The sequence below is a fragment of the Ahaetulla prasina genome, chromosome 5 (genome assembly GCF_028640845.1).
Source record: "Ahaetulla prasina isolate Xishuangbanna chromosome 5, ASM2864084v1, whole genome shotgun sequence".
In the NCBI taxonomy this organism is placed as follows: domain Eukaryota; kingdom Metazoa; phylum Chordata; class Lepidosauria; order Squamata; family Colubridae; genus Ahaetulla; species Ahaetulla prasina.
The window spans coordinates 34,844,278-34,863,621 of NC_080543.1; the positions used below are offsets into that span (position 1 = coordinate 34,844,278).

The window sequence follows — 19,344 nt, forward strand, 5'->3', positions numbered from 1 at the left end:
AGTTTTTTTCTTATCTAAAAACTAAATGTATTTTTTGAAAAATTAGCTATTTGAATATTAATAAATGGGGAGAGAGGGGGAAGAATCAATGAAATATTCAAGCTGATAAGCCTAATCTCTATGTATTCTAAGTATTTCAGAAGTTCAATGTTATTAATATTGAAAAGACAGGGTTTTCACCACCTCGGTGTACAGATGCAATATTTTTTTCAAGTAATTTGAAAACCTACCTTTATTATAAATAAATTATTTAAACGTATCTATCATATACTCTCATGAATTAATTGCTACTTGGCAGAAAAGTTATTGATTTAAAGAAAGGTTAGGCAATGTACAGTCCTCCATATGTGGCTAAACTGTAGTTCCTATCAATACTAGGGATAATGGATTTTGAATTTGGTGATATCTGGAGAGCTAGTGATACTAGTTAGATAAGTTTTCCTTATCTAACTCACCTAAAGCCTTCAGTAACTTATTAAACCATATGCCAATCTAAATACTGGCATATTGCTTACTTCATGTTTAATTTAAATCACTCTAATGTAAATCACTCTAATGATAAAATGGAAAAGGACTAGGGTATCACCACTCTTACATGCTGGCTTCAAAGGGAAATATACTTTTAAGAGCCCAAACATCTCAATCTCTCTCTCTGTTCTGTGCTCAGTGATGTGTTTGGCTACACCATGATCAGAAAACAAGACATGAGAGAGTTGTCTCTCTCTTCCTATCGACTCAGGAACAAAATATTGTTTGATTCATACTGTTGCTTTCAGTGATCATAGCTGGGTCGGAATATAAGATCTAGCAGTGTTGGATAAAAGACATAAACAGGACTCTGGACAGCTCCAAGTGGAAGTGAAGCTACCATCTCACCCACAGGCAAAACTCCAGTGTAACTCCACTTAGGTTCACTTCACTAATGTTTTAAAATGCTGCAACTCAGATGCTTTATACATCTGAAATATATATGGTATTTGCAACATACGCAGCTGTATCCAGGGGTGGATCCTACCAGTTTTACAACTGGTTCGCTAAGCGTGTACTTCGTACACTGCGCACGCTTGCACAGTTTCCACATTGCTGCCAGCAAGGAAAACAGCTGAGGTGCAGCAATCCACTCTGCCACGCCGATCAGCTGGGCTTTGAAAACGGAAATATAGGTGAGTATAACACATCCCACTTCAAAATCGGAGCAAACCGGTTCGCTCACGGCTGAAAGTCAGAGCTAACAATTCACCCAAACCAGTCTGAACCGGTAGAATCCCACCACTGGCTGTATCAGTTTCTCAGATTCCATCAATGGCCTTTTTATTAATTGCAACAGTAGGAAGAGTGAAAAATAAAGTTTACTCATGAATTGATAAAGGCTAAAAGTGGGTTTACTGTTTATATTCATTATTGTGTTATTATCAGGAAGAGAGAGAAAGAGACAGGGAAAAAGAGAGAGAGAGAGAGAGAGAGAAAGATAATTCCATCTGTTAGCATGCCATTTCACTGATAGCAATGCTACCTAGTCATTCATTACATTAAAATAAAAATATAGTGTCCCATATTGGAAGCACTTGCAGGAAGAGGTGCAGTTGGCTTCAGTGAGTATGGAAAATTCCAAAAAACAATCTGATATAATCAAAATATAGTTTTCTCTTGACAGATCCTAATTTACTATTAATTAGTAATTAATTAGAATTAATTAATTCTATTCTATTCTATTAACATATGATTCATGTTTCCAATCCTTTTGATGGATATGGTGTCATCTTAGGCAATATTACCCATCTGAATTTTACTGTATAATATTATTGCTAACATGTACCTGAATCAGTTTTATTGTTTCTTTCTTGAAGAATTTGATAAAGTTTTATCTACTACCTGCATATGCAGTTCCTTTGTACCTTGGCCTAGGTTTGTGGTCCCCTTTTTAGCAATAGGATTGCAACTGAGGAGTCCCCATGAATCCACATAACTTCAGTAGCGTGGAAGAACGTTTACAGTTTCGCCTGATAAATCAGTTGTGATAAATCTTCACCTACTTGGAGGAGAAAGACCATGTCTTTATGGTTCATAAAGTGGTAATCTTATTTCAATTATTGTTAATGGGGCAGAACTTGAAGGCAGTCTATAAACTGCAACTGATTTAGGATGTGGCAGTATGCATGGTAAATGGTTTCTCCAGAAAATCCCATGTTTTCCTCAACAGGTTTACATTTTATCAGTTACTTTTTGAACTTACTTTGAGTATCTCTCATTGTTTTTGTTGTGAATAGCAAGTCAGTATTCATAATACTTCTTCCAGTCTTCCTGGCAGTATCTCTTTCTGGAGAAATACTTTTTCTAACATGTATGCAAAAGACAGATTTTTCCATAGTCTTCCTCATTACTGTATGTAAGATGTGAATCTTTTCAGTACAAAAGCAGAACTTCAGAGACATTGAGATATAATTTGCAGTGCCTGAGCTGAGGGCATACCACCATTCCACAACTCTGATAAATTACCCCAGAAGCTGGAGGAGGTCCAGGAACAAAGAAATTTTCTTTTGAATTCAGGTTCTCTCTCAAACAGTTATGTGTTGTGTTAAATTAAATTTATTTATTATATGTAGATGTTAGAAGCCATACTTTTTAAAAAATTCTTCTTAGGGCATCTAGGACATTTGAATAGTTTCATATGGAATTTAACAAAATTTCTCTTTAATTTAATTTCTTGGGAACTGAAATATGTCCCCTTTTCAAGTTTACTAATGTTAGAAAAGCACTTCCAGCTTTTCACTATAAAAACCAACTGTGCTGTTATAATAGTGCAAACTGTGCACTGCTTAAATCCAAGCTACTTACTACTTCTGCTACACAGCCAACAACACATTGTTAGGTCATCAGTGGGGTACCTTTTATGGACTTTGTCACAAATAGCATTTCACATCAAGGACTTTTTTCTTCTTTCTCCATGGTCTCCATATTAAAGAGTAAACTTCCAGTAGTCTTAACGTTGGCTCCCAACTTTTAACAGTTTAAGGCTTAACCCAATTGTTTAACTAGGTCTCTCAATACTTTACTTTCTGTTTTTTATTTTTTATTTCATATTGCTCTGCTAAATCTTATGCATTTTCAAGAACTGTTAGCAGATTGTATGACATATAAATCTTTTAAACAGACAGACAGATGAAGTACCAGAATATTGCTTATTTTCTTTCTGTCTCTGTTGCTTTACCATACTGTATCATGTCTTTTTAAATGCAAAATGCCAACTATTCTGAATATTTTGTTAGAACATGGTTTATAAACTTTTTAAAGTTTTTTTTAGAAAGTCTAACATATGGCTACCATTTTCTAAATCATGACATAGTTAAGGAAGATTTGGCATTGCTGCTCCCATCATGGCCATCTCCCAAGGTTTCTGTTATTTTTATTGTTAGTCATTGTTGTTGTTGTTTGTTGCGAAGTCATGTCCGACCCATTGCGACCCTATGGACAACGTTCCTCCAGGCCTTCCTGTCCTTTACCATCCTCTGGAGTCCATTTAAACTCATGCCTACTGCTTCAGTGACTCCATCCAGCCACCTCGTTCTCTGTCGTCCCATTCTTCTTTTGCCCTCAATCTTTCCCAGCATTAGGCTCTTCTCCAGTGAGTCCTTCCTTCTCATTAGGTTAGTCATACAGTCACAAAATGTTTAGACTGGATTTTATATTTTTATATATTTCTATTCTAACAACCCAGCATCTAGGATAGGCACTTGGGATTGCTTAATAATATTAAAGGTATTCTCACAGGATGTAAGCTGTTCTAAGTAAAGCTGTCTTTTGTAATTATTATTATTATAGTTGGCTACACAGTTGGCCAGATATTTTAGGCTGTATTTGGCATTTTTTCCACCTATCAAGTTCTTTCCAAAGATCTAGGATAGTTAGATTTTGATGTTTGATGGTCTTTAAGGTATCATTTCAGGATGTAAGCTGTTCCAAGTAAAGCTGTATTTTGCAATTGACTGATGGGATTGAATCCAAATACCTATTATTATTGGTATTATCTTTGCCTTTGTGTTGCCTCAGTTGTTTTACTTCTATTTTCAGGACTTTGTATTTTGTGATTTTCTCTAGTTTTTTTCTCTCTTTTCTTCTGATGTCTCCAGGTACCGCAGTGTCCACTATCCAAATGTTGTTGTCTTTCATATTAACAATTGTTAAATAAGGCAGGTGTCTGTCTATTTGAATTTTAAGGTCCTAGAGCACTTTAGCAACTTCATTTTCTATTTGTGAACTTTATAGTCCAGCCAGTTCTTGTTTGTGGTCAAATGGTATTTCCTGCAGATATACCCATGTACCATTGTTGCTACTTTTTCATGCTATTGTTTGTAGTCAGTCTATGCTATCTTCTTGCAGAAACTAACTCCTGCAAGTTTCTTCAGCTTCTTTTATAGAGGTAGCACTTGCTATCTCTGATGTCTTCTCAATTCTGGTTTTGCATGCCTTTCTTATTACATTTTTATCTTGTTTTTATAGACATACACAGACATATGTACACATATATACATCTGGTCAATCAATAAGTCATAACTTTCTGGTTTAACAGTAGAAAAAAAAACTCCTTGATTTCTGGCTTATTTCATCTCTACTGAAACTTTCTTGTCTAGAACAGAAAGTTAAAATTTTCTTTCTAAACTTATTTTTGGTAAGGAACTGAATTGATCTGGGATAATTGCTATTCGTGCATTGCTGTAAATTTAAGTTCAGCAAAACAAATATAGAAAATAGAACAAAAATCAAGCAGCTGCTACTACTAATGAAGAGGTTTGTGTGAGTTGTTGTAACTTCAAAATGATGGATGGGTATTAGCATGCATTGCCCCAAAAATCTTGGGTATTGTTTTAGGTAGTTACCCAGTTGGATAAAAGTGGCAATATTTTTCTTTATATAGGTGTGATTAGCCCTAGGGGTATAGAGTGGGAGGAGGAAATTAGCCATATAATCCTATTTACCAGTTCAGGTCCCTCTATAAATCCCTTTTCCTTTTTTATTTCACTTTAACTCAACAGTTACTAATGAGTCCAATTTGCTGCCAATTAGTTGCCCTCAGAAAAGATCACTAATTATAGCAAACAAATGTCAGCTCCAAAAAGCTTAAGGTGTCTGTGCATGTGATGGGCAGCAAAGCCTTCTCTCCCTGCTTTTCATTTTCACCAAGAGGTAATTTAATTTTTTTTGTATTTGATAAAAAATGTTGTTAATTAGGAGCCAGGGAAGAGGAAATTACAATTCTTAAAGCTTAATTGGGGAGCTTCTGTGGAGGCTTTTATGTCCATAACTTTTTTTTCTAGATGGAAGTTTAATGATGTTCTTATCTCCCAAAGTTGAACATTAAGAAGTATTAACTAACTCATTTCCCTCATTCATTCAGTGACATCCTTAGAATGTCAGAGGAATGCCAGATTACCAAAACCTCAATGTGTGCTTTAGGTACAGTAGGACAACAGACCGTGGGTGAGTGGGGTAGGACAAGAGGGGGCTGTTTTCTTTTGTTTGCAATTAAAGAGATATTTTTGGTTATTTCATAATAACCCTAACATCGATGTTAATTAATTGAAAATTATTGTCCTGAGTAATTCTGCAAGGTTCTTCTTACTGTGTTTTATATGCACTAGTTCAGGGGTGTCAAACTGGTGGCCTGCGGGCTGGATGCATCACATATAGGCCATGCCCACTCCAGCTCCATGAATGGGAAAAACATCATGAAATGTCCTGTCATGGCAATGTGATGCAGCAAGTTTGATACATGCATTAGTTCATTTAGATCGTCATCAATCACTAGATGCATCAGTGAGATGCATCGGTGATCAATGACCAGCAGGCAGTTGTAAAGTAAACTGAATTGCTCTTTGTGGCTGCACTGAAAGCATTCATTTAAGAAACATTAAGAAGAATACCATACATCTCCAGCTCTCTATCACACTCTTACCTCCTTGCCTTCCTTTTTATTCTCTTTGCAAGATGTACATGATGTTTAAATAAAGTTATCAAAGAAGAAGAGAAATGGTTTTGCATGGGTGATACAGCACTAGATGTATAAGTACATATGGAGAAAGAAAGAGATGATTGGAGGCACCAACATTTGACTCCAATTGACCTACTTATGAATAGTTGAGAATATTTTACATATATTAAGTCAGGAAATGATATTAGTGTCCTTACTGAGAAAAGATGTGGCCTGGATGTATTTAAAGATCATTTCTTCACTCCTTTGTTCCAAGTAAATCTGGTTTTTAAAACAGAGCCTCAAACGTGCTTCCATATTGTATGCCAATCTTAGGTTCTTCCATGCCTTTTTTGTTTGTTTGTTTGTTTGTTTGTTTGTTTTATTTTTTTTACATTAGTGTGAATGGTTCATGTCTGAAAAACCAAGCCTGGACTATGGATGACACATAGTGTTGTTGGCAGTTTATACAAAGTCCTATTTTTGAAAAGCTAGGTAGCCATCTTTTATTTAACATGTGTCAGTAACTTAGTTTAACAATTCATATTCTAACTTTTACCTGTCTCCCATGAGCAAAATGCCTGAGCTTCTGGCATGGAGAAATAAATAGATGGTGTTGTGGTGGAGAGGGGGAGAAAAACAGAAAAGTCCCTTAATTCATTTCATATGAATGCATTGTTTTCTTCAGTTTTTATTACACTGCATTTTGTCAAATTATTATAATTCGATATTGAGGGGATGTTATAGTACAATGTCTTAGGTTGTCTTAAAATTGATATAAACTTTGAGATCTCATTGAAATACAAACCATGCAGTTGTGTGCATTACAGATGGTTATTTCTGACTTATATGCAAGGTAGTATTTTGTAGAGACATAGAATTGACAAGGATCAAAGGCCTTTCACCCCAACATTCCTGTTCTGCAAAACATTTACTGTAAAATCAAATGGATACTGGCAGTTCAATAAAATAGCCACTCACTTAAGAGCAGTTCAACATACAGTGAATTCCTTTATAATCAGGGGTGAAATCCAGCAGGTTCTGACAGGTTCTGGAGAATCAGTAGCGGAAATTTTGAGTAGTTCAGAGAACTGGTAGCGGAAATTTTGAGTAGTTTGGAGAACCGGCAAATACCACCTCTGGCTGGCTCCATTGTGGGGTGGGAATGGAGATTTTGCAATATGAGGATTTTGCAGTATCCTTGCCCTGCCATGCCCACCAAGCCACGTCCACCAAGCCACACCACGCCGCCAGAACTGGTAGTAAAAGAAAATTGAATTTCACCACTGCTTATAATCTGAAGCCTTGAAGAGAAAATAGTGAAAATCAGAGACTTAGTGGACAAAGAGACAAAACAATTTCCTAACAAATCCTGAAAGCTTCTTAAAGCATGGCTGCTGTATTAAGGGGGAAGAATTGGTGGATGCCAAACTGCTTGATTATGGTTGTTCATAGACTGGAACGATGGAAGAAGTTCCTAGGTCTTTGTCCTTCACAACATTTTTACTCTTAGAGTTGTGTTTTCATCAACTTAAGGGCCACATCAGGTTTTATGTGGCATTTTGTTTAGTTTTATTATTAATCTTTAACTTACATTTTAAATTTTTTACTCATGTCTGTTTGAGGAAGGTAGGTGATAACAGCAATTTCTTCCATCCTTAAAAATAGATGCATTTTTGTCCTTCATCAGCAGAGGGTGAAATGATTTTTTCCCCAGTATTTCAGCACCCTCTACTGCTAGAGGGCAAATATTGCACCTTTTTTCTTCATTTTAAGAGTTAGAAAATGCCCATGTGTTTTGGACAGTTCACTACCTAATGAACGGATTCCAGGTATGAGTAAATCAAGATCCCTTTCAGCTTATAGCCCAGATACATTCATCTTTATTCAGAGGTAATTATTCATTGCTTCATATGAACTGAATTCCAAGTGATGAACAAGTTTAATTTCGAAGATAATGCATACATTTAAATTTCTCTGATTTTTCAGGGACTGGGCTTATTTTCTGATTTTTCATAATCAGCTTTCTGCCTACCTATCTTCCTATCATCTTTCCCGTCTTTTTACCTTTCTTTTGATGTCTTATTATTTCTTTTGTTTCAATCCCGTATCTACCTTAGAAATTTTGGCTTTCGGGAATAATTCATACCTATATCTCGTAGAATGTTTATTTAAATGAAAAAAAAATCTAGTTACTTAATCAAAATAACAAATGCTCTCTTTAAAAAACCAAAGAGGGAAGGGCAAAATTAAAGGGAGGGGCAAATTGAAGGCTAAATTAATATAGCATATAGTAGATAAGAAAGAACCATCAGCATCATAACATGCTGTGATGTTGGGTCCTTCAGCAAGAAGGAAGGCATCACTGAGAAAGAAGATAAAATTATAAAGCAGAGTTGCATCGTATTTTAATTTGCTGATTGATATTTGTATACAAATACGGAAATAATTATTATGGCTTAATCAGCAATAGAACATTTTTAACATTGTGCAAAGTGTATGTCTTTTTATGCCCTGTCAAAATATGATATGATAAGCCCCTTGGTCTCTTCTGTCTATAGTTCTTGATTTTTAACTAAATTTAGAGTGAACTATGGAGATGCACTTATATAGACTGACACACTTAAATAAACATTCTTTGAACATTCAATATTCAGCAATTCAAAAACAATTGCTACCAGTCCACCTTCCATTGAGGACCTATATATTGCAAGTCAAAAAGAGGACTGTGAAAATATCTACATACCCCTCACATACTGGACATAAATTGTTTCAACTTCTACCCTCAAAACGACACTATCTATCGGGCACTAGAACAGCTAGACAGTTTTTCCCGAATGCCATTACTCTGCTAAACAACTAATTCCTACAATGCTGTCAAACTATTTACTAAAATTGTATTACTATTATTCTTCTCGTGCTTCCTATTACTTATCTCCTCCCACTTATCATGTTATAAACATGTTACTTGTATTTTTATGATTTATGATTTATATTGTTCTGTTTCTTTTCTAGTATGATTTGATTGCTTATTGACCTATGACTATCGCTAAGTGTTGTATCTTACGATTCTTGATGAATGTTTCTTTTCCTTTTACGTACACTGAGAGCATATGCACCAAAGACAAATTCCTTGTGTGTCCAAACACACTTGGCCAATAAAGAATTCTATTCTATTCTATTTTATTGCTCAGATGGATCCCAAGTATCTTTCAGGCAAGGGAAAGAACTTAAAGACCTTTTGGAAGTAGAATTGTATGAAGCTGGTCCCGGTGCCTGGAAGCCGTACGGGTCTGGATGGGGAGAAACAGACTCAAGCTCAATCCCTCCAAGACGGAGTGGCTGTGGATGCCGGCACCCCGGTACAGTCAGCTGCATCCGCAGCTGACTGTTGGGGGTGAGTTAGTGGCCCCAAAGGAGGTGGTTCGCAACTTGGGTGTCCTCCTGGATGGTCGGCTGTCCTTTGATGAACATCTGGCGGCCGTCACCAGGAGGGCCTTTTACCAAGTTCGCTTGGTTCGCCAGTTGCGTCCCTTCCTTGACCGGGATGCCTTATGCACAGTCACTCACGCTCTGGTTACGTCTCGGCTGGATTATTGCAATGCTCTCTACATGGGGCTGCCCTTGAGGTGCACCCGGAGGCTGCAGTTAGTCCAGAATGCAGCTGCGCGAGTGGTAATGGGAGCCGCTCGTGGCTCCCATGTAACACCACTGCTCCGTAGTCTGCACTGGCTTCCTGTAGTCTTTCGGGTGCGCTTCAAGATCCTGGTTACCACCTTTAAAGCGCTCCATGGCTTAGGACCCGGGTACTTACGAGACCGCCTGCTGTTACCTTATGCCTCCCATCGACCCGTACGCTCTCACAGAGAGGGCCTTCTCAGGGTGCCGTCCGCCAAACAATGTCGGCTGGCGGCCCCCAGGAGTAGGGCCTTCTCTGTGGGAGCACCAACACTCTGGAACGAACTCCCCCCTGGCTTACGTCAACTGCCTGATCTTCGGACCTTTCATCGTGAGCTTAAAACATATTTATTCATTCAAGCAGGACTGGCATAAATAGTTGATTTTAAATTGGGGTTTTAATAATATTTTAAATTTTTAAATGTTTTAATTATCGGCCATATAGTAATAGTTCATTTTAAATTCTTTTAATTGTATATATTCTGTGTTTTTATTCTGGCTGTACACCGCCCTGAGTCCTTCGGGAGAAGGGCGGTATAGAAATTTAATAAAATAAATAAATAAATAAAAATATAATAAATTAAATTCATCTCGCCATACTTTTTATTTTTTTTATTCTTGCTTTTCAGATTAATTCAGAGTCACTACCCAAGAAATGTTCAAGTGCATGAGACTAGTATAAGTAGTCCCAGGTCATCCACATATTATGAATTAAAGTTACCAGAACCATCTGCAGCATTGGCAGTATCAAGGACTGTGGTGGTTATGATCCAAAATATCTAGAGAGCATTAGGTTGATCTGCTTCTTTCTTGTATATGCTCATCTTAAAAATTACTATTTAAGATGATTCCACAATGTTATTTTGGGCTGCATACTGATTAGAATTCATCATTGCGTCTTAGTTCCTATTCAGAACTGTATAAGTTGACTCATAATTCTGAGCAAGAGCCATGACACTGTATACATTTTCTTTCCCCAGCTATATTTTTACTGCCAAATATAATATTATATTTGGCTGTAGAAATATATCATATTGTATCAGTTTTATTTGATTCAGTATTCCACTATTATTTAGAAAACCATAAGGACTCTTGAAGTGAAAACTAAAACTAAAACATGAGTATCTGCTATGTGAGATATTTCACAGCAAATTCATGAAGACAGAACCATAATGAAAATAGCAAGAGGGATCTGGTTAAAATCTCTCAAATATAGGTATTACTATATTCATTCTTTCAGGTACTTTGATTTCATTTGTGGGGAAAAAGTTAAATTAGACATTAAAATGCTCAAACCCATGTATCAGGTCCACGTACTCCACTCAATAACATGATTTGGTGCTAATTTAAAATGCATTGTATTTTGCAAAACATAAATTATGACTTATTGCAATGTGTGAACCTCAGTCCTTATGTTCAACTAAACTTAAAGCCAGCTCTACCTTTAGGTAAAGTAAGCATAGTTAGTATACATTATTTTGAGCTGACATATAAAAAGCCAGCAAATTAAGTAAAACTTGTAAGGAGCTCTGCAAGAGACCGAGATGTAGGACAACATGGTGTGATTCATTCAACATGCCTAAGGAATAATATGGTTTAACTAATTTTAATTTAATTGCTGTAAAAACAAACAAACAAGCAAACAATTATGGTTCATTCAGTAAGGCATGAATTATCTCTTTATGCCATTTGTAAATTCTGTTCCTGTTTATTCATAACAGCAGGATTCAGAATTGTATCTTTAACACATTTTATGCCACTTTGGATCAACTTCAGGCCAACTCTGACCAACCAATTTTGTTCCTATAGTTCCACCAAAGATCTCCAACATATCTTCAGATGTCACTGTGAATGAAGGAAGTAATGTGACCTTAGTGTGTATGGCAAATGGACGTCCTGAACCTGTCATCACCTGGAGACACCTCACCCCAACAGGTAGGAAGCCATGGTTTGTACCTTTATATTTTAAATGGCTCTTATTTCTTACATGCCATTTATAAATATTTCAGAACATGACTTTTAACAAACATTTAAAAGCTTCAAATGGCTTTTATTGTCTTACTTAATTTACTTACTTTAAAAAAAAAGCTTGATAAAGAAATTTATACATCTGACCAAAGGAAGTATTCTCTATGTCTGAATTTGTATATTAGCATCTGCCTAATAAAAGATAATAAAAGTATCTTTTTCATTACAAAAACATTATAGCAATAAAGAAACCAACACTAGGAAAAAGGCCTTGTTTTATGATAATATGTTTGACATAAGCTTTTGAAAACCACAATGGTTTTAGCATTGGTTTTTTTCTTACCTACATTTGTCTCTTTAAATGATTTATTCTATATTTTAAGAAAGAAAACAAGTTGGTGTCTTGTTTCTCTCTGCCTTTTTATGTGCTTTTGTATCAAAGAAAGTTGTTAGTAAAAACTGAATGCAAATTCAGCCAGGTCAACGCCTCTTTAGTTGCTGTTTTAATACTTCAATGCTTGCTTGTCTTAGAAAGGGAATTGTCATTAGCTAACCCACACACTTAAAAGAAATAAGTTTAGATTATTTTAATATGTCTGAAACATACCAAACCATAAGTTTCCTGCCGCAATCAGAATGTGTAAAATTGCTAGTTTTGTAGTAAAATGTAAATTCAAGAAGGAAGAAGATTAAATATTTATTTATTTATTCATGCATTCATCCATTAACTAACTAATTAATTAATTCAATATTTATTTATTTAGATAAATATTTATTTAAATGAATTTAATATTTATTTAATTTTCTTCCTCTTAAACTTATTTAAATAAATAAATAAATAAATAAATAAATAAATAAATAAATAAATAAATAAATAAATAAATAAATAAATAAATAAATAAAACAACTGTCTTTTGGTAATACTTTTGAATGTTTGTGCTTCACATATTTCAAAATGTTGTAGATATTCTTAAAAATCGTATTATATGGAATGGCCCAAAGATGCATAACCATAGTTTACAAGGGCTGGGAAAGATATTTAAAATAGAGTGGGAATTCCACAGGCTTTATTTGGTCCCTGCCTTTCAATTCTCTTTCAGTGGCATCCAGGCAATTGTAGATTGTACCCTGAAGTTTGGGATTTGACTTTTGTGTATAGTTTTTGTTGTTGAGGTTGTTGTTGAGATGGACATTTTTCCTTTAATGCTCCAATCTTTGTTCCAACAAGGGGAAAAAATATCGTAGAAGTAAGGGATTTTTATCAAGCATAATATTTTGATCCTGCTTACGTTGGTGATACATCACAGGATCACTTAAAATCAATATAGGCTCTGAGAGGCCAAAAAATATTGTAAAAAACATGGCCCTGGCCAAAAAATAAAACTGTTTTTGGAAAGAGAGACAGTTCACTGGAAACATGCTCTGAGAACTCCACCTATCTATCTCACTTTCTCCCATGATGATAATAATGATAATTATCCTACCATAATATACTCAAAGCACTCTATAACAACAGTTCATATGCACATTCGTTATGAAAATTGCACACAACAAAAACTTCCATTACTGTTCATGATAAATGTAAAAAGCTTATTAAAATGCCTCCCTTATATTCACCTATGATGAAAGGACAAAAGGAATCAGACAGATGGTTCTATCATAAGAGCCCAAAAGCTCTTTTCACTTTTCTGCATTAGAAATGTATCTGCATTAATGAAACCATATTCATGTTCCTGCTAAAGTATTAAAAATGGCGTGATAGATAGATAGAGAGAGACAGACAGACAGACAGACATTGTATTTAAATAATGTATATAGTCAAGCACATGGTATTCCCTAATAATACAGCTTTTTGGGAAACCTGTCACCATGTATAACAGTGAATAACAGATCTTATCACTTTTGTTTCTCTGTAGAAAAAGTAATAATAGGGGAACACAACAGTTTTATTTGAATAAGACTGCAATTTTAGATATATGTACCTCTTTTGAGCAGAGAAACATGATTGCTTTGCTGGTAATCTTTGTTCCACTGGTGGATAATGTAAGATTTTCAAGATGTTCTCTAAAACGTGATTATTGGCTATGCTAATTGAATTGAAATCCAAACATCTAGAACAGAAATCCCCAACCCCCAGGCTATGGCCCACTACAGGCTGTGGCCTGTTTGGAACCAGGCCATGTGAGCAGTGGCCGAGTGCATGTGTGAAGCTCTCGTCAAGCAATCGACAGGTTGCCTACCACTCACAAGAAATTAACTTCTTTCTCCTCACCTCACTGGGCTACCAAGCCAGAAAGGTTGGGGACATCAAGTTGCTTGTTTTATAATATTCCAGTACTTGTGCTAATTTGTAAAATAATGATCATTTTGTAGTATTCTGTTATAAATTGAATACAAATTCAAAACCTAGACCACTGAAATGTTTCCACATTGAAATTTTGCTTACATTATAGATGAATTATGGATTTACTCAGATTAATGAGGAAAACAGAATCATAAATTTATGGGCCATAAATTTCAGCTGAGAGATTATCCTTTTCAAAATAAGATAACACCAAGCAAAAAGTGTTAAAAGAACTTAGTCTTGTCAGACAGAAATTTCCAGAGCATGACATTTATGAAATTATGCATAGAAAAAAAAGAGAGAACTGTAGGAAAGAAGGATTATAGGAATGGAAGATATGAAAATTACTTTCATTCTGGTCAATTTAAATTATACCATCCTAAAGCAGATTGAAGTTTATCAAATCATCAGTCAAATTTCTGGGTAAAATCTAGGGTAAAGCTAGTATGGTTTCCAGAAAAAATGCATTTCCTTTGATAAGATGTGCAAAAATGTGCCTTAGCTTTCTGCAACCCTGCATCTGGGGACAAGGAAACTGAGTGGTAATAGCACCCCTAAATATAAATTCTAAAACAGTTTTTAAGCCTGTATTTGCAATAATCTACTGAATTTCAAGTTCTGTGTTGTCACTGTACTGGTTCTCGTCATGTACTGTGAGCATTAATAGTCTATTCATGAGTGCAAGAACTGCCACAGAATGAGGAAACAAATCCAGAAAAATGTTTTGAGGCTTCAGCTCATCCCCAGTTAAAAAAAAAAAAAGCTACAAAATAAGTAAGGAATAGCAATGCTGCCAAAAAGAAATTGGTACAAAGAAGAATCTAGGCCAAAACATAACATTGAACACAGCCAGTAAGACAGAATGTTTCCTCCGCTGAATTTTGAAGCGACTATTGCCTAGCTATTTCCTTCTGTTGTTGTCAGTATAGATGTAAATGTGCCAGCCATCCAGGGAGATAGGCTTGGATATGCGCTCTTCTTGTCTATTCTCCCATCACTTGCAAAACATAGTCGTGCTTGGAAGTCGTATCTTATCAGGCATTTGATCTTCTTTCATAATAGATTTTCATTCGCTCATTATTTTCTAGGGGGGTTTTCCCTGTTATTTTAAGATGTTTTTCCTGATATTTTATTGGAAGCATAGAAGTGTATTAAAGTAGATGTTGTAAGTACATTGTTTTTCTTTCATCAACCTGATTTTCCTTTATGTATACCCTACAATACAGTAGGTTACAATGCACTGAAAATGCTAGTGAGACCAAGAGGTATTTCATATGTAGTATATAGATATAAAAGTACAAACCTACACTATATGGTATTTCATTATTTACTCAACATATTAATTAGAATACAATATAAATCATACTTATTCCTATGATAATAACTACTCTTCAATAAAAGAAATTGGAACAAGCAATGTGGTTCTCAGAGGATCAATACATCCTGTGAGAAGTAGGGTAGTGTTCATCAGTTCCTTGTCCCACCCTTTTTATTTGCTTGTTTTGTTTTTAATTGTTTTTTGTTTAAGATTTTAAATAAGAATGAAGCTGGTATGCTGTAAAACAAAGCATGCAGTCTTATGTGTCCTCAGTAACCCTTTTGACCCCATAAAAATCCCACTGGACTTGGCAAGGACTGCCAAAGATTATCCTGAAGACCAAATTAATATTCTAGTAAATGAGTGATTTATGATTCATACCTTCATATTTTTTTCCGTCAACAATCAGTTTGTGCTGGAATTTACATATCCAACGGAAAATTAGTTTAGAGCTATAAAATCAAAGGGATCAGTTTTCCATCTGATTGCTTGTTGATATTGTACAAGCTTCTCTGCTGTGTAGCAATTTTGGTGCCTGGCTGTTTTGGCAATGGAGTTCCCCAAGCTTTTAGACCAGGATATGGAACTGAAATGGCATTGGCTGAGATGCCCTCTGACAGGGAAGCAGTACATCCATCATTGCTCTGCTTGACCTCTCAGTGACCTTTGAGCAATCATGGTATCCTTTCTGACTGGCTTTGGAAGATAGGAATGAGCAGCCCTGTGTTGTTCTGATTCTCCCCCTTCCTCCTACTCCAGTTGGGAGTGATGGGAGGGGGAAGAGATCCAGCCTTTAGCCCTCTCACTTTGTGAAGTGTCACATGGCTAGGTCTTTGCTCCCCATTTTTTTAACATCTACATGAGGCCACTAGGAGAGATGGTCCAATGGTCTAGGGCTAGGTATCATCAATATGCTGATGATACCTACATTTATATCTTTATCCTGGGCTGCCTGGATGATGCTGTAGCTGTCTTGTCCCAATCAATTGCTTTGGCTAACCCAATCATGACATGTCTTTAAGTACTTGACTTCTGGTATCAAGGGGTTTTCTTTACCTTTGGTCCTGGATGGGTGGGATCTAGACCTGGTGTGATATGGGGAGGTTTTTTGGATTCACAGCTTCTGCTGAAAGAGAAGGTGACAGGCATTACTAAAAGGGCCTTTGAATATTTTGGGATTATATGCCAATTACATCCATTCCTGGACTGGGAGGCTCTACTCACTGTCACTCATGTCCTCATGACCTCTCTTCTGGATTATTGCAATGTGCTCTTCATGAGGCTCCTCATGAAAAGCATTTGAAAGCTTCAGTTAGGAAAGAATACAGTGGTACAGGTATTAAATGGAGCCTGGTACTTGATACATGTAACACCATTGTTTCATGAGCTGCATTGGTTGTAAGTGTATTTCCAAGTGCCAGTCAAGGTACTGGTTGTCACCTTTAAAGCCCCTCATGGCTTGGGACTAGCTTACCTAAGAAAGTGCCTTTTTCCAGTTGTTTTTACCCATCCAATCCGTCTGGCAGGATAAGCATGCTTCAGTTCCTATCAACCAAACTATAGGTAGTCTTCGACTTACTATCATAATTGAGCCCAAAATTTCTATTGCTAAGCAAGACGATTGTTATGAATTTTGCCCATGCAGTTAAGTGAATGACTGCAGTTGTTAAGTGAAACTGGCTTCCCCATTGACTTTTCTTGTCAGAAGATTATGAAGGGTGATCCCATGATCCCAGGACTCTACAACAGTCATAAATACATGCCTGTTTCCAAGCAACTAAGTGTTGATAATGTGACCATGGGATTGCTGCAACGATCACAAATGTGAAAAAAAGTCATAACTCCTTTTTTTCAGTGCCATTGTAACTTTGAGTAGTCACTAAATGAGTGGTTGTAAGTCAAGGACTACCTGTAATGTAGGCTCATGGGGACTAGGCAGCAAGCTTTCCATACTGCAACTCTTGCCCTCTGGATCATTCACCTCCAGAGATTAAGATGTTGGCCTTTTGTAAGGGCTTGAAAATCAGTTCATATGCCCAGACTTGGAGACCTGAATGTATTAATAGGTCTGTTTCCTGGTTAAACATCTATGGATTATAATTTTTTTGGCTGCTGTATATACAATATTTAGTTTTTAATCGGTTTAAATTTATTTTATGATTGTTCATTGCCCAGAGTCAGTTGTTTGAGATGGACAACCATATAAATGTAATAAATAAATAAATCTTTGGGACATGGTTAGCCGCTATTATACAGAAGTGATTCCAAGTTACAGTACTTTAGCTCCTTTCACGCAGTTCTCAATTCTAGCGTAAAATGCCCAGAGATATCCAGTGAGTCATGCTGCTTTCTCAGTGGGGTAAGCAGAGATGTGTGTCGTAATTAGGAGGAGCTGCTAGGGATGTCTCTTCAGATTAGTGTGATTAGTATTGGAGAGATAAGCACAGGTAAGCACAGGTAATTCACTCAAGCAGTATTGTTCAGTAGTGTTCACCAATTGTTATCCATTTATACTTTTCTACTACTTTGTGTTCCTGTAACTCAGGTGACAGTCAATTGTCACTTTGGGAACTGAAGGACAGGCTATCCGGTTTTTGGTTTCTTACAGTGCAGACCAGTAGTGGGTTTCAATTTAGTTTGCTGCCAGTTCACTCGTGTGCATGCGATGCTTCTGTGCATGTGCAAAAGCGTCCAGATGGGTGGCCCGATCTGGGGGGAACCGATAGCAACCCACCACTGGTGTAGACCCAGAACACACAAGATAGTTGAACTGCAGTAACTCCTTTAACATGACATGAATCCACTTGCTCGATTCCAGTTTATTGTGGTCCACTCAATAGAGGATTCCAAATGTCTTCAGTTTATCAGCATATCACCTCTCAAACCCTTAGGAGTGGTTTATGGTATGGAGTGGTATTCACACATTACATGGAACATGATTAGCACTCAAAAGCCACTGTTTTCCAATTGTTGTCTATAATTGGATATATTGATCATAATCACCTTTTTTATAAACCTAATCCCCTAAGTGTCCTTTTATTGGAATAATTAAAATAGCAAAGACTGTCCCAGATACAAATGAAAGAACTGATGGTGACCAGTCACCTCCTCACCTGTGGAAGAGATAGTTGAATGGAAGATGTTGAAAGTGTCTCTTGTTTAAAAGTATTCAACCCCAAGAAACAAAATAGGTGTCATTTTTTTCCTTTTTGCTGCCAATTTTCAGCATCTTTTATTTCCTCTAGGATGCTTTCTAGTGATTAACCCTTTCCAGGTTCTGATTGGTTCTAGTCCTTCTCTGTTCTGCATGCTCTTTGAGGATTAAACCTCTGAATTTTCAGGCCTTTAGAATTGTTTTAAAATAATCCTCTTTAATATTTTCTCAGAGGAACAGCTTTTGCCATTCCTTTTGGCTATTGCTTGTTTACATTCTCCACATTGTCTTCTTCCTTCTTTTCATAACATTGTGTCAAGGAGTCTTGCATAGGCTGGGAAAGTTTAGAGACAAAGAATCAACAATAGTTTTTACCTCCCCCCCCCCACAAAAAAAACCCTACTTACAAAACCTACGGGGGGGGGATTTATTACTGTAGAAGAGGAAGGGAGGGAGGGAAGGAGGGGAAGGAAGGAAGGAAGGAAGGAAGGAAGGAAGGAAGGAAGGAAGGAAGGAAGGAAGGAAGGAAGGAAGATCAATATCTTATTTTATCATTCAGCATTTCATATGCTCAATATTATTTTTAGAATTAGGGATCTCTTCTTAATTACACGACAATTGGGAAACTCTCAGGACTCTATATAAGTATCGATATTAAATGATGCTTTTATAGTCTTATTTAGCTGAAATGGAGATAGAAGGAAGTAAAAGCCTATTTCTAGACAGAAGTTTATATTTTTCTCCCTTGTATTCTTTTCCATGATATATGTGGGGTGGAGGGGGGACTTTAAACAGAAAAAAAAAATATGTAGCTCAGGGTTGAACTAGTCAGCTGATGAAACATCTGCAAGCAAAGAACCAAGCTCAGAGAGCACCAAGGACTCTACAGGGAAGAAAAGTTTGATATTTCTAGCTTT

The 19,344-nt window shown here is 36.3% G+C and overlaps 1 protein-coding gene across 1 annotated transcript in view; it reads left to right on the forward strand.

The window, feature by feature from the left end:
• Positions 1–19,344, forward strand: part of LSAMP (limbic system associated membrane protein) — a 513,955-nt gene that overhangs the window by 367,594 nt on the left and 127,017 nt on the right. The window contains exon 3 of the mRNA XM_058185192.1: positions 11,453–11,578. Within this exon, the coding sequence (XP_058041175.1) occupies positions 11,453–11,578 (126 nt within the window). The remainder of the gene's footprint in view (positions 1–11,452; positions 11,579–19,344) is intronic.